Raw genomic sequence first — 15,767 nt, 5'->3', positions numbered from 1 at the left:
GAGTTTGAAATACTTATTTCAACACTTGACAGATATTTGTAATGAATTATCCCGAGTTTTGAAAATGTGAAAGGTGTGTATAGAGAGAAACAGGAAAATGTATTCAACTTCATCTTATTTTTTCGAGCGTCACTGATGATTACTGCAAAGACTTTTGAAGCGTCTTACATACACAATGTGAATCCTGGTATTCATGATGACTTTGTTTCCGTGAAAATCACAGGATTCAATTTTAATAATGAGATTAATGAGTCATAAGATACAAGCAATGATCTATGTGCTAATATATCCCTATCATTCCTATGGCGATGCTAAATTTATGGGCTATTTGGAAACTGTTTTACTGAAAATAGCATTACAAATATAACAAAATAGGCAATACTCTGGTAAATCCAAAATTTGCATAAATCAAAACGAAAATAATCACGACAACATTCTTTGCATATACAATAAGAGTTTATCGACGGAATTCAACGTTGGTTGGCCGTGATCCATATTTTTTATTGTCCATCGTAATCTATGAAGCTTAACACAACCCATCTCCTCTAAGACTTATATGTCAAGTTTCTTCAAACTTAGCCACTATAATTGTTTGTCTATCATTGCCTATCAAATTTAAAAAGAACGTTGATTAACAAAACATTCCAAACGTAACGGCCGCTTTAGGACTGATATGCATGCGTTATTCGTCATGATTCAAACTGCTATAAGTAAAGAAACTCGAAAGATAATAAAATCTTCAGTATTTTGGGATCTACATATTTATATAAGATCAATGTATTGATTTTCAAACTGAATGTATTTGTCGATCACTCAAGTTTGAACTTATTATATATTTACAGAATATAATGTAACTTTTCATGAGGGCAATGCGACTTGGATAGATGCAGCCAAACACTGTTATGATAATGATGGGATACTCTACAACAACAAAGACGATATGAAAAAACGGTTGAATAATATTTCAATCAATAGTGCAGTTTGGGCGGGACAATATAGAGCATTATCTCCATGGACAGTTTCTTGGGGTAAACATTGTTAAGACGAAATAATACATTACTAAAATCCTCAAATTCTATCTCAAAAGTGAAAAAACCTAAACAGATTGTGTTTAACATAGGTAGTTTGTTGAATATCTATACTTTTCTAACAAAAACAAAACATTTGTGGTTATGTTAGATCCATTTCACCATTGAGTCATAAAAGGGGAAAACACTCATCATTAACTTCAAATTCAATAAAGAAATGCTATGTTTCTTTTAAATTATTTACCTGTAGCTAGAACACAAATTCGGTGGGATAGTATAGCTCATCATAAAGCTATGATTTCATATTATATCTCTAAAACATATTTTGCTTTTATTCATTGCTTTCTTTTTTTCACATGTTTGAAAAAAATGGCAAATAATAAAAAAATATCTATCTGCGCAAATTAAAAATGAAGGCCCCCTTAATTATATTTTTGAAGGTTGTCATAAAACACAGGACATTTCAAGAAACACATATTTAAGTGTACCACGCATGAATCAAACCGAATGCCAAACCTTTTGCAGTGGAACAGAATATTTTGCTATAAAGGTCAGTGTAGCTGTTAAAATCATATAAAACAAATTAAAAAAGATTCTGATGATTTTAAGAACTCGATAAGGTTAATGTTCCTCTTAGAAACAGCCAGTCAATTGTAGTATTAATTTTGTAATATCTAACTATGATGTATTTGTTATTGGTTTACGTTTGCTTTTAAAGAAGTTGTTGTATATAGATACTAAACACAGAAATTGTCAAATTCTTTGAGAAGTTCTTTATTTATCTGAATTAACTTTAATCCGGAATGCTCAACATTCTAGATTATAAAACCAGTGACAAATAAGTAAGCAAATGCACAAAAATTTACACAATCAAAATGACAGAAAAAAAAGTGATGCTGCAAACTGTTTCATTTTTTTTTTATTTTATGACAGGATGACACTTGTGTATGTTTGATGCATGGTGATTTAAAAGACAAGTTACCGTATAATACATGCGCTTGCGCCGAATGTTATAGAGTAATGAAACGTGAGTACATTTACAATCTTATTAAAACTTGCAAAGTACAGTCAACACTACTAACAGCACACATGTTTATTATACTAGTTTGTCTTAGAAAAACCCCAAGTGCGTTGATCAGTTTAAAAACAATTGAAAACTCTAGTTTACATACTAACAAAAGGGATTTCATTAACCAAACATTTTAAAAAAGAAAAAAATCATTTGATACAATAAAAAAACAGTTTTGGTCGTAGATAAATCGTGAACAGTTTATAAGCATATTGGTGTCCAAACTATGTCTTTTTAAGTGCACCGAAGAAATGATTAAACATCGTAATTTTATCAAAAAACATTCTGTCGACCGAATGTTTTTAAATGATATTGTTAGGGCCTGCTGACCTTTAAACAGCCATGTGCTATTGTAATGTTCAACTTCAAAAAAATGTTTTCGAAAACAGGGTGTAATATACAAAAGAAACAGATAGCATAAGCTAATCAAGCCAAATTTAAATAATTCTATAGTGATGCTGGTTTTGTAATTGACTGTGACACAACACTTATTTGAGAATTACTCGAATATATTAAAATTGTGTTTTGTTGTTTGTTACAATATGGCAATTGCACAGTGAAGATACTATTGTGAACGCTTTCCAGAAGTCGCGATTTTCGAAGCGATTGTTTCTAACTTGTAAAAAAGACGGTTTTGCTTACGGTGACTTTTCTCATCATTTGTTTACTCATACATTTATAAAGTGCTTTGAACATCTTCAAGGGATATATATCATCATAAATATGAGAAACTGTAATAAAAACATGCATTAAAATATAAAATATACGTGTGCATCACACCAACTTGATAAATTGAAAATGTTGCTCTCGTAGTACACACCTTTTATTGCAAATAGTTGGATCAGTTAAATATATACTGTTTCATTTGTTCTCGTATTTAAGTAGAATATTCGTATTTCCCATCAAAACATATGTTTTCCTTGAAGATCCCAAAATAATTAACTGTACGATCAGTCTAGAACTGACTGTATTCTATAAGCGATTTCAGATTTTGTGACTGTATGACCAGTCGTGATTTTGAAAGAAAAAAAAAACCAACGGCAATTTGAAGGTATAAACATGTCGATGTGATATCATGAACTATCCAGGGAACGATAACATGTAATTACTTTCATCAGACAATACAAATATAATTTTTGTAGACGGCAAAATAATTGTATTTTGATTCCGTCAGTTTTATTTAAAATCAAATGCCTAAAAAGCAATATATGATGCGTTTGTGGACTTTGGAATAGTGTAACGTATCTGTTTAGCTATTACATTTTTAAGGACTATTTACACCGTCTGCCGTTGACCAATTGATGAAATCATAAGGCAAGCTTGTCTCTTTTAAAACTACAAAAAAATGGATAGAGAAGCTTTGCATGGGTAATATTTCATGTGATATAACTTGGGTTAGTTTACAGAAATCATTACCTGTATCAATAACAAATGAATTTAAAATGATGAAGAATCTGAAAGATTCATTTAAGTTATGAAAAGTGTCTGAAAGAAGTTGTGGACATAAAATAGATACGCCCAATATAAGGTTATGGCAAAGTCCGCATTTTATATATAGAAACATCAAAAATATTTTTACCAAATATTCGAGATAGAAGGTCCATAATGCATTGTTTGAGCAAAAATGAAACAATTTCAGAAAACTTTAATAACTGGGTTAGGAGGTGTTGGAAATATAAGATGGGTGCCCCCATATAATGCAATATTAAAGTCCGTATCTTATATAAAGAAACCCAATAAAAGATTTTTACTTAAATTCGAAATAGACGGTGCACAATACACTCATTAGCATTTATGATAAGGAATCCGAGAAAGATTAATTAATAGTTATATCAGTGACGGATCCAAATAAAGGAGATTCGGTGGTTTTAATCCCTTTTTTAACTATCAATGTATTAGTTTGAAAACATGTATTTGGAATCCCCTTTTATTCTGGATTGGATCTTTCTCCATTCAAAAATGGCTGGAACCCCCAATGCATATTTTAAAAGTGGTTTATGAGGAGGTGCGCCTACAAAATTGGCGAAACATATTTTACCGGGCCAACGGACGAACGGAAAGACGGACTCTTTTTTCATTATAAACACCCGCTTTACAAAGTGGTATACAATTTGGTGTCAAAGAGACAACTCTACATAAAAAACAAAGTGAAGGAACTGTGATCAATTATAGGCTATAGTACGGCCTGGAATGTATGTTAAATACATGCATTTTTATAAATCGGTGTATTTGTACATTTCAAGTATAACGGAGGACATTTCTGAAATTTATATAAACAAAAAACCTTCCTCTTATTTTAGCAGCAATTAAACAACCTTAGTACACCCTATCAAGCTAAAACATGTTTAATACGTTTTCAGAATGGGTATTTATTGACATATATTTGTGTTATTAAGTTGTATCGTAATTAACTTTGAAATCACTACTAGAATACAGTAAAATAAAGACTGATCATACAGTTTGCAAATATACAAGCGAGACTGATCGTTCAGTGAGAAATTCAAACAAGTGTAATTTTCTTATTTCTGGTTGAAACTTTGACCACCACTTGAAATATACTTCATTTAGATAATTTTTTCTGGTTTTTACGATAATTTGTAAACTAAGCGGGTTTTAAGATTGTATTTAGGTTCACCAACTGATTTTCCTTAGTGCTGCACTTAAAAATCTCTTGATTAAGGCGAAGAAACGAATAATGCATGTGCTGAATTTAATTCTCAACTATTAGGAAATTTCGATTGCAGTTGAATTAATCATTAAGCAATGTACATTGTACAGATGTTCAACTTACCGTTTAATTCAGTATATCTATAAAATGTGATCCAAAAAGTTCTCGCTTCGAAAATCGCGACTTCCAGGTAGCGTTCAGAATAGTATCTACACTGTGAATTGTACCAAGTCAGGAATATGACAGTTGTTGTCCATTCGTTTGATGTATTTGGACTTTTGATTTTGCCTTTTGATTTTGGATTTTCCTTTTTGAATTTATCTCGGAGTTCGGTATTTTTGTGTTTTTACTTTTTTGTAACTACATCAAACTAATTGGAGTATAGTGAAGTTGACTGGAAAAGACATACTATAAAAATCTATAGGAGAAGGATTGATATTTGCTCTTTGGTTTCAAAAATAGACATGCTGAGTTAAAATCATTGCTAAATGCTATGAATATACATTGACCTGTCTTATCGGGGGTTAAGCCATATTGCATGTATTTGTCATAATTGTATTGACCATCATATATCAGGTTCGATCGGGCTTGAATTTATTTATATTTTACCATGGGTTGACCCTATACACACACATTACACCGCGAGCAATGAGCTATTTCTATTTTAGTAGGATCTGAAATGTCATACTTAGATTGGTTTAAAGGAAGATGAATAAGTATCATAGATTACCACTGGTTAGTACTCAAGACGTCATATGAGAACCTCTTTTTTTTAAGTTTCCTGTATTGTATATAGTGTTGTCAGACTAGCTTGTTGTCTTTCTGATCTGATGTTTTATCTTTTATTATTTACAACACAGATAATATACCAAATGTAACAATTTCTTGCAAAGATGAAACTAAATGTTTATGCATGGAAGCAGCTTGCATTGATAAAGGTATTAGGTTAAAATCAGAAAGGTGTGCAGATCACTTTATTGTCAAATGTGGTAAGTACTATCATTTATACATTAATTGAACAAAAGATGCTCAACAAAGCTTAGTCTGCTAGTTTACATTATTTTTTTTAATTGTTTTAAGTCTTCAAATATGTTGAATTTCATGATAACACAATTTCAAAATGTCAAATAAAGATCTAATCAAGACCAAGGCTTTACACAAAACCTATTTTGCGTCGAAAAGTCTTAAATTAAGTTGCTAACATTTATATAAACTAAAATACCAGCATTGCAAGTACTTAAAAAATATCCCTTATATCAACTAGTATATGCTAAATATCCTTTGGTTGGGTATTTGATAAAAACCATGCATGTCAACAAGGACTGTTATTTAAACATCAGCCCTTTTCACTTGAAATTATACTTCATTGTTATCAATTTGCAGTTTCTGCATTGGCTCTGTTATAGAGTCGAGGTAAGCAGTATTGGACCCGAGACGTCAGTTCATACCACTGTTATAAAATGATTTTAAAGAAACTTACCGTAAAAAAAATACAGAATTTTATATCTGAACTATGAAGAACTGTTCGCATATTTACGATTATGATTTTGTTGTCAACATTGTCAAATGTAATTTTTGATTGTTCGTCCAAGTATTCATAATTTTGCAATCTATCAAATATAAAGTAGCTAGGAAGAATAAAACAGACAGTTCAACTCTTCGAACTTTTTGCTCGTCTGCGTTCTGATGGTACTCGAAAAAGGCTATGAAAGATTTCCGTTTCAAGACTTCAATTTTTTTTTATTCAATGATTGTAATTTATAAAATATATTTCAAATATGTGTATGCATAATGAGACGTCTAAAGTTAAGTAAGGCGTTAATTGAAACCGGAAGTGAATGTCCCGTATTAGCCCATGGACCATTGCGTTTTTTTCCGTATTGGGTCTGTTTTTGTCCGTATAGGCCCTGTTCAAAAGGCAATATTTCCTCTTGATTTTTCGTAGAACGACTTCAGTATTGTACAGGCTAATTTATCCGTGCTAGTGCTGATTTGCTCATATCATTTAATACAATATTTTCAGACGGTGTTACAAACACGAAATCTGTATATAAGAATCATACTGATGCAGTTCGTTTTTGCAATGGAAAATCCGCAATTTTACAATGGTATACACACGACAGTTGTTCGTTTTCCATAGGAACAGCACCACACTGGACAGGGGGTACACGGGTCTATAATACACACCAAGTGAAACGCCAAGGTAAACTCTGACTTCATAGTATACGTAAATTAATTGTTATTCGTGTGATTCACATTTTGGTGCATTTCATGGTACACTTGAACAATACACTTCAATATTCAACGATTACTTTACACACTATTTACAAGAATTGGCCAAGCAATTATTTCAACTGTCCATTAAAAGTTAGTTGTCCCTTATCAACAAAAGTTGGTGCCTGCGACAAGCAATGAATCCATAGAATACGAAAATGTGCAATACATGTTACGACAGTGACGATACACAAATGTATGTGTCAACAACAGAAATGAATGATATGTAGATATCACTGTTGATGATTGGTCAATTGTTGTTTTATTGGAAAAGTTATTTGTTTCTATTTTTGGTGTTATACCACTAAATCATAAAACACCTCATCCAAGGTCATACTGAAAAGTGTCGCAAGAAAATACTGTTTTGAATTTGACAGTTGTAGGACACCAATCTTACATTAAATTACAGTAACAAAATCCTTCAATAAAAAACACATCATGAAACATACATGTATATCTTTAGTGCTTTAAAGCACATGTTTATATAGTGTTTTTATTAAATATTTTGTAAACTTTAGGTTAATTACGCTTGTTAACAGAACAGACAGGACTGACAAACAAATTGGTCAACTTCAAGTAATGATTGTTATATTCTGTCAGATAAAATATACATGTTAAGTGAAATTTCGACTGTAGCATTCGACAGATGAAACATTACTCATGAAAAGCATGTCTTCATTTGAAACATGGAGATAAATTCGGCATATTTTTTAAAGGATGCAATTTTAAAACAAAGACTGATAGGGGATCACTATGGTGTTATTATACCTTAACGTCAGGCAACCATATGCACAATAATATGACTGCCAATAAGTCAACATTCCATAAGAAAAAAATGACCAAATCTGAATTTTAACAAACCGCAATACCATGTTTTCGTCCAAACACGCATTATTTAAAGTGGAATATTGTCAAACATAATTGCAACTTACATTTATGACTTACAATATACCAAATACCAATCCTATAGAATATAGTTATTACAATACTATTTATAATAATAATACAAAAAAGTGTACATTATATTTAATCAAATTGTCTTCAGAATTGCCAAATTTGCAACCGTCATTTCGTTGTTTGAAACTGACCAAAGAATCTGATACCGAGGTATATGATTCCTGTGATAAAGATAATGTTGTTTTGCCATATTTTTGTAAGATTGGTAAGTACATGTATGTCTAATCATTGTAATGAACACTCTTTTAACAAAATAACAAATAATCGAATTACATGTTATATATATATTGACATTACATTTTACAATTTTGTATAATTTCAAATTAAATCAATTGATTTAAGTAGTAATTATGTAATTGCCAATACATGGAAGACATTGTTGTATTCGATATTGTGTCTCTGTTTTATTTTGTTCCAGTTACAGTATATATGTTACTTAAATTTGATTTTCTACTGATCCATTATAACTAGTTTATGCACGATATTGAACAAAGCATGTTTTTTTTTAATTTTCGAACAGACAACAAGAAAACAAACAAAGTGATAAGTGAAAACAATACTACAGGTAAGATTTAATGTAATACACTGTGTTTGTCAAAATTTTAGACAGAAGTGCCAAATTTAGTTTAAACAAAAATGAAAATAACACGAAGAAATGTATTGCCTAAGAATTCAGCACGCTCCCGGGTGAGTTTCTTGCTGCATTGAAGACCCATTTATAACCTTCGGCTGTTATCCGCTCTTTGGTTTGGTTTTTGCCTCTTTAATACATTACCCATTTCAATTATCAATTTTTCGAAAGGAACTTTAGCAGCCAATAATTTGCATGCGTTGGTGTTGTAGACATCTAAATGTATTTTGACATAAATAAGTGAAAAGATCCTTGAATAATCGAATATTGTGTATTAGGACAACTTTACCTTGGAAAGCTGGAACCATACAATGTTTTTCATATCTTATCCTTTTTGATTGAGTTAAGCCTTCCAATTGATATGTTATCGTGTGTTTTTCTATGTTGCGATGTTATACTATTGTGTCAGAAAAATGCAAACGGTTTGGTACCATTAAAACGTTTGATCCCGCTGCAAATGTTTGCACTTGTTCTAAGGCCGTGTTCACATTGACCTAAACTCGGTGTTGTGTTTGTGTAACTCACACATAAACTAAACATCATTACGTTCTCATTGATAAAACTCAATGTTTACATGTAGTGTAAATCATGTTTTGTCTACATGTAGTCGATAGTCGATGTAGGCCTTGTGTAGGTTAAGTGTACACTAAACTAGGCATTCAGAACTTTAATTTTCTCATGTTTATTTGAAAAAGAAGCGATTTTTATTTAGAATTGATACTTATAACACTTATTAATAAAGTTCTTTGAAGAAATATTTGTCTAAACTTGATATGTTTATTTGTTATAAAAAAAATATACGTAGCCTTATTAACCCCTTATCAAGACAAACAAGACTCATCCATCATCATTGCCGAACACATAATTCATTTGAAAAGGTCTTCCCGAATCGACTGGACGTACACACTGACAGAAGTATTTGCCACTGGTCTTTACTCAATCAACGATTCACTCATAAATGCATTACTGAAAAAGGGTGAGGCTAATTGTTTGTTTGTGCAGTATCTCAAGTCCGTTAAAATACAGTTACAAAAAACCATAACCCCATCCTTTTGCTAAGTCAGCAACCATTTGATGTTCAGGGGGGGGGGGGGGGGGGGTTTGGAAAAAAAAATTGTTTCTAGTTTTTGGAGAAAAATATCATTTGTTTTTGACCCTGAGAAAAAAAAATGTTTGTTTCACCCTGAGCTGCCACTATATTTTATGCTAAAATTGAAAGAAAAAAAAAGTTTTGGACTTTGGCAAAAAAAAAGGTGTCCAGAAAAAAAATCCATAGCCGCCCGGAAAATCAAATGGTTGCTGCCTAAATATTCCTTGGAGAAAAAAATACCATTTGAAACAAACAGAAAAGATAGAAATGTAGTGATCCTTAACATCGCAATTCTATTTCTTTGTCTGGTCTGTAAGCAAGCTGATGCAGCCAACGTTTTTAATGCGTAATCGAGACATCTGAGTCAGATTTTTTTCTCGGGCGGAAGTTTATATTTTTTTTTCTATGGTACCAATTCAATATTTGGCACTACAATGTATGGGCAAAATTTGGATTCAGAGCATTTGTTCATTCTAATCATCTGTATGACCTGATTTTTTTTAAATCAAATTGTGGTAAAATCACCCCCCTTTTTTTATAAAGTCAAATGGTCGTTCCCTAACTGCTAGAAAAGTTGTTCGAAAATTTCAATTCTGTTCTACGTAATGAACATTTAAATGACATATAGTTTACAAGTGTGAACAAAACTTATGTACAGGTAGCTAAACAAGGTGTATAGATGTGAACAAATTTAATGTGAAACTAGTGTGCATTTCATTAAACCAAATGTAAACATGTTTACTGTACACAGCGTTTGGTGTGAACACGGCCTTAGTCAGGAATCTAATGTACAGTAGTTGTCGTTTGTCTTTGTATATTTTACGTGTTTGTCGTGTTTTGTTTTTTGTATAGATTATACCATTAGTTTTGTCGTTTGAATGGTTTTACACTAGTAATTTTGAACCCTTTTTAGCTTGTTGTTTGATATAAGCCAAGGCTCCGTGTGAATGGCCGTAACTTGACCTATAAGGGAATACTATTATAAATTGTTATTTGGATGGAGAGTTGTCTTATTGGCACTCATACCACATCGTCCTATATTTTTTTAAATGAAATTGAAGTAACTGTATATTGTAATAGATATTTTTATATATCTAGGTGTTATAGCTGGATCAGTAACAATGGTTTTGCTCGTAGTTGCTATATCTGTATTAGGACTTTTCTTGTACAAAAGAGGGTATGTGTATAAACAATAGAAATATACAATGTTTGAACAATTATTCTGAACTTAAACATTATAGAAATGATTAGTCAACTAAGCCCATTGTGCTATTAAAATATGAACAAATAATTATTGTCAGTAGTAAAAATTCTAAAATGAAAATGCAATAGATATTTTCCCTAGCATATGCATAATGTGATATTTATAATGGTATAATTACATGTATGTAAATTCAAGCGCCATTCATATAACTTAGCTTTACAAATATATCGAGTGGAAAGAAAGTTGAACTGGTATGACCTTGCTCTGTCAAACAAACTAATAGATATAGGAAGATGTGGTATGAGTGCCTATGAGACAACTCTCTATCCAAGTAAAAATTTATAAAGGTAAACCATTGTAGGTTAAGGTACGGCGTATAGATATTGTTGTTCATTAATTGGTATTCAGTCCATGAATGTACACGCCAATTCGTTTAAGGTTAGTATTTTAATATGTCTTCTACGACAATCTCCAGTGTAAACATCTCCAAATAATACATGTTCTTTAAATATATTGCAGACTAGATTCAAAAGCCTCTCAGAGCAGAAGTCAAAATATAGACCAAACAACGAATCAATTAACAACAGAAACCAATTCAGACGGCCCTAAGACGGGACTTAGAAAAGGTAACAGGCCGTTACCGATACCTTTTATCGGAAATATGTCATATGACAAGCCGGAGGAAGATGAAAATACTTACTGTAGAATAGCATCTGTATGTGTCGAGGAACCAACAAACAATTTTTCGAATCAGTGTTATAATGAAATTATTTTCAAACGTGACACTCATTCATCAAAAATACATCAGAAAGAAAATACGATACCCGTTGATAACACAGAAGACGACGAAAATGTCTACTCTAGGATAGTATCTGCTGTTTTTGACGAACAAAAACGGACCGTTGCAAATTCTTGAAATGATGATTTCCAATTAAAGGAAGAACACAAATCATATCCTTAAGATATTATCCAAGATACACAGATTAAGGCTGTCAACTGTAAATCCAGTGATTATTCAACAATTTCAAAACAAATTTATATAATGCATATCATGATCATTTAAGCTTTGTATTAACACCTATATTATATGTTGTAATTTGTAAGTTTCAGGTGTGATAAATTATATTCCCCTGAATGTAATGAATATGATGTTCAGTGGTTGTCGTATTTGTATGTGGTTTATAAGTGTTATTTGTTACTCGTTTTTATATAGATCAGATCTTTGATTTTTCCGTTTGAATGGTTCTATACTAGTAATGTTTATGGCCCGTTATAACTTGCTGTTCCGTGTGAGCCAATGCTTCGTGTTGAAGGCCGTACCTTGACCTATTATAGATTACTTTAATTTATAAATTGTTACTTGGATGGATTGTTGTCTTGTTGGCACTTAAACCACATCTTCCTATATCTGTATGTTCATTATGTTTAAAAAAGTTGAAAAAATAAACCCTGCTTGTCAGCTATTCCTCTCATATATTGTTTCTATTTGTCTCTATTTTTGGAAGCAGGATCTGCTTACCCTTATTGAGCACTTGATATCACCCCCAGTTTTAGTTGGGTTCGTGTTGCTTACTCTTTAGTTTTCTATGTTGTGTCTTGTATACTATTATTTGTCTGTCTGTTTGTCGTTTTTCATTTTTATCCAAGGCGTTGTCAGTTTATTTTTAATCAGTGAGTTCAACTGTTCCTATGGTTCTTTCGTCCCCCTTTCAAATTATATAGATTGTTTTGTTTTTAAAATTTCCTGTCAAACGAGTCAAGTAAGTAAAAAAAAAGATAATTTCGTTAGGACAATCAAATTGAATATGATACACGGTCAACAAGTATTAAGTTATCTTATATTGTATACATTGATGTACAATACATTTGGTTCGCTTTACACATTTATTTCTAATGCATAGACAATACATTCTTAAAAATTGCCTACTTTGTAATGTTTTGCCTTTGTATGTAGATTTGGGATTGTAATACATATCCAATGCATCAACTAATAACTTTTCCTTTGCGAAATGTCATGAACATGAAATAAAATATAAAAAAAGAGACAACTATGCCCCAGAGACTTTTTGATGCCTATAAAATCGATTATGGGTCACGGTATGGTCTTCAGCAATGAGCACCAACCATACCGTATAGTGAGTAACACATAGGAGTGATCACAGATGATTCTGGTATGAACATCAAATGTTGCTTCACAAGTTGAAACCATTATGTTGTTCATGATAGGTACAAATTTAATATAATTTGCATTCGGTTATAAGAAAGAACACGATTAAGACAAATACAGTTGGTACTTACATTTGTATCCGTATGTATCTGTGACAGAGACATTCAGCAATGGTCAACCAACTGATAATGGCAAATATCTAAATTATGAACGGACGAATGAAATACTTAGAATGTTTGGGTAATAGTTGCATAGTTATTATAAGCAGCAGTCTTCTATCACAGAAAAAATAATCGGATATACAAGTTTAGATTAACTCAATATCTTGGAGATAAGTCCCAAATTTGAAGGTGCAGAACAATTTGAAATAATATATTTGAAATCGTTCCTATAGTCATAAAGTTTGGTATTAACAGAATCTTTATATCAGTTTAATTTGTCGAATTAAGAGACAGCCTTAAACGTATATTTGTTGTCTTTATTTTCAAGTTAAGAAAACAACGTCAATCAAAGTTTATTTTTACTCTGACAATAATTAGTATTGCATTCACTGTAGAAACAAGATTAAGAAAAAAGAAACATGTAACTCATCTCCAAAGTAAAACTCGATGAATCTATAAATAGTTAAAAAAAAAAAAAAAAACAACTTTTGATTAAATGTCAAGTGCTTCTGGTAAATCATCAAACACATAATCGACAAATTAAATCAGCAATTTTCCGAGTGTTAAGAAACATAGCATCGCACTCACGAACTCAGTATATGTTGAAACGCGGGAGGAAAATTGGTTGATTAGAATAAATTATTAACGGTGTATAAATAGAATTAAAGTCATACACAATGTTAGGATGTTAGTTAATTATGCAGTTGCAAAAATCACACACATGTTTACAAATTAAAAATAAGGATGCGATATATTGATAATATGTCACGAATGAGGAAGTATAGAATAGTAGAAAAAGTCAATATTAGGGAAATTTGACCAAACTCAAAAACAGAAAAGAAAAAAACATGAGACAGAATTAATCACATTGTTAAATCAAACGAATACCAGGAGACATGACTTGAAGACTTACAACTGCGTTCTAAATATAGTTTAATTATATAAGATTATCTGCGTTTCTTACTGAATACATATACTGTAATTTAGTATCATTCCGTATACATACATTATACACTACAGTGGAACTCGTTGAGGGAGTTAACATCTCTGACTTTGCTTTAACCCGGGGAATACACTAAGCCCAGTTTTCAAAAAATGTTTTGCACTTTGCATTTAAGGAATTCTTGCAGCAACTTTTTTCTGAGGAAATCATAATAGGCTGCTGGTGTCATAATTCCAGCCCATACAACGACAATAGATATAGGAAGATGTGGTGTGAGTGCAAATGAGACAACTCTCCATCCAAGTAACAATTTAAAAAGTAAACCATTATAGGTTAAAGTACGGCCTTCAACAATGACAATGTTCATAACAGAAACATATATGTTGAAATGTCAGTACTTTATTTCAACCATTTTTTCAGTTACTTAGGGAAAAATATTTGCCGCTTCAAACCGTTTCCAACAACTATCTACTTAGACAGCTTGTCTAAACATTAGTACATAATTGATTCTATTTTGCGATGATTTGCGAACTGTCATCTAACCTTGTGTCAAAATGAAAAAAAATGATATTGTGTCATGTGTCAGATAAAAAAAAAACCTTTAATGTATTTGATCACATTTTGGAGGAAGTGAAATAATTTGCATGTAATCTAACCTCGTGTCAAAAATAAAATCTTTTAAAATTATTATGACTTATGAATCTCGCCGAAATTGAGACGGTAGACGGTACCTCTTTATGTAAACTTTAAAAATAAAAATGGGCGAAAACATCTGAAAAAATATTTTGTTCATTGAAACTGATATTTAGTTTGAAACTCTTAATTACTGAGTATGAACATGTGAAAAATAGGATTGTATTCCAGTTTTCCCTTTTTCAAAACACCACAGCTAAATTCAGCAATTATTATAAAAATAAGAAGATATGGTATAATTGCAAAAGAGACAAACTGACACAGAAATTAAAAATTAACGTTCAGCCTCCAACAATGAGAAAACCCATAACGCATATTCAGATTTAAAAGTCTTCAAAATGACAAAATTAATGTAAAATAATTTTATTGATAAAACTAACGGTCTGAATTATAAACAAAATAATAGAGGAAAATAGTATATGAAACACAGACATAAACCACGACCACTGAATTACAGGCCCCTGATCCTGACTTGATAAATTCACATATATAATGTGGCAGGGTTAAATATATAACTTGCTGCTCAACCGTCCCCCTGGGACATTGATGTAAAAGTGCAACATCTGAAAATCAGTTAAACTTATCAGATGAATACACATATAAATACATTTAACAAACACATAGTGGACGTGCTATGGTACGTATACATCCCAAAGCAAATAGATACTAAGTATAGATCTGAAAGTACTCGGTCTAAACGAATTAAAAATTCATAAGCATCTTATACCAAAATAATGTATATTTTTCAAAGATCGAAGAAGTTAGTTAAGCTATTAGCCCTCCTTCTCTCTTTATGTTATCAACTGTAGACGAATACAAAAAACAAAACATCTTGAATTTACAATCAAATCAAATAGATAAATAAGTGCGACAAATATATGA

The 15,767-nt window shown here is 31.4% G+C and overlaps 1 protein-coding gene across 1 annotated transcript; it reads left to right on the top strand.

Annotated features, from left to right (window-relative positions):
- Nucleotides 1-1,473: 1,473 nt before the first annotated feature.
- LOC134690376 (uncharacterized) lies at nt 1,474-13,410 on the top strand. Its single transcript, XM_063550347.1, has 8 exons — nt 1,474-1,578; nt 1,962-2,055; nt 5,626-5,754; nt 6,789-6,968; nt 8,085-8,201; nt 8,517-8,561; nt 10,816-10,894; nt 11,441-13,410. Exons 1-8 carry the CDS (start codon nt 1,522-1,524, stop codon nt 11,835-11,837), a joined length of 1,098 nt encoding a protein of 365 aa, XP_063406417.1. The 5' UTR covers nt 1,474-1,521; the 3' UTR covers nt 11,838-13,410.
- The last annotated feature ends 2,357 nt before the right edge of the window (nt 13,411-15,767 follow it).

This window comes from Mytilus trossulus, chromosome 11, assembly GCF_036588685.1.
Source record: "Mytilus trossulus isolate FHL-02 chromosome 11, PNRI_Mtr1.1.1.hap1, whole genome shotgun sequence".
NCBI lineage: Eukaryota > Metazoa > Mollusca > Bivalvia > Mytilida > Mytilidae > Mytilus > Mytilus trossulus.
This window is presented reverse-complemented; position numbering and strand designations above follow the sequence as displayed.

Excerpts from the sequence above, each read along its gene's own strand:
- LOC134690376 (XM_063550347.1), top strand. The coding sequence starts at position 1,522 with ATGAATCAAACCGAATGCCAAACCTTTTGCAGTGGAACAGAATATTTT. Across the intron at positions 2,056-5,625 it reads ATGTTATAGAGTAATGAAAC|ATAATATACCAAATGTAACA; the intron begins GTGAGTACATTT and ends TTTACAACACAG. Across the intron at positions 8,562-10,815 it reads AAGTGAAAACAATACTACAG|GTGTTATAGCTGGATCAGTA; the intron begins GTAAGATTTAAT and ends TTATATATCTAG.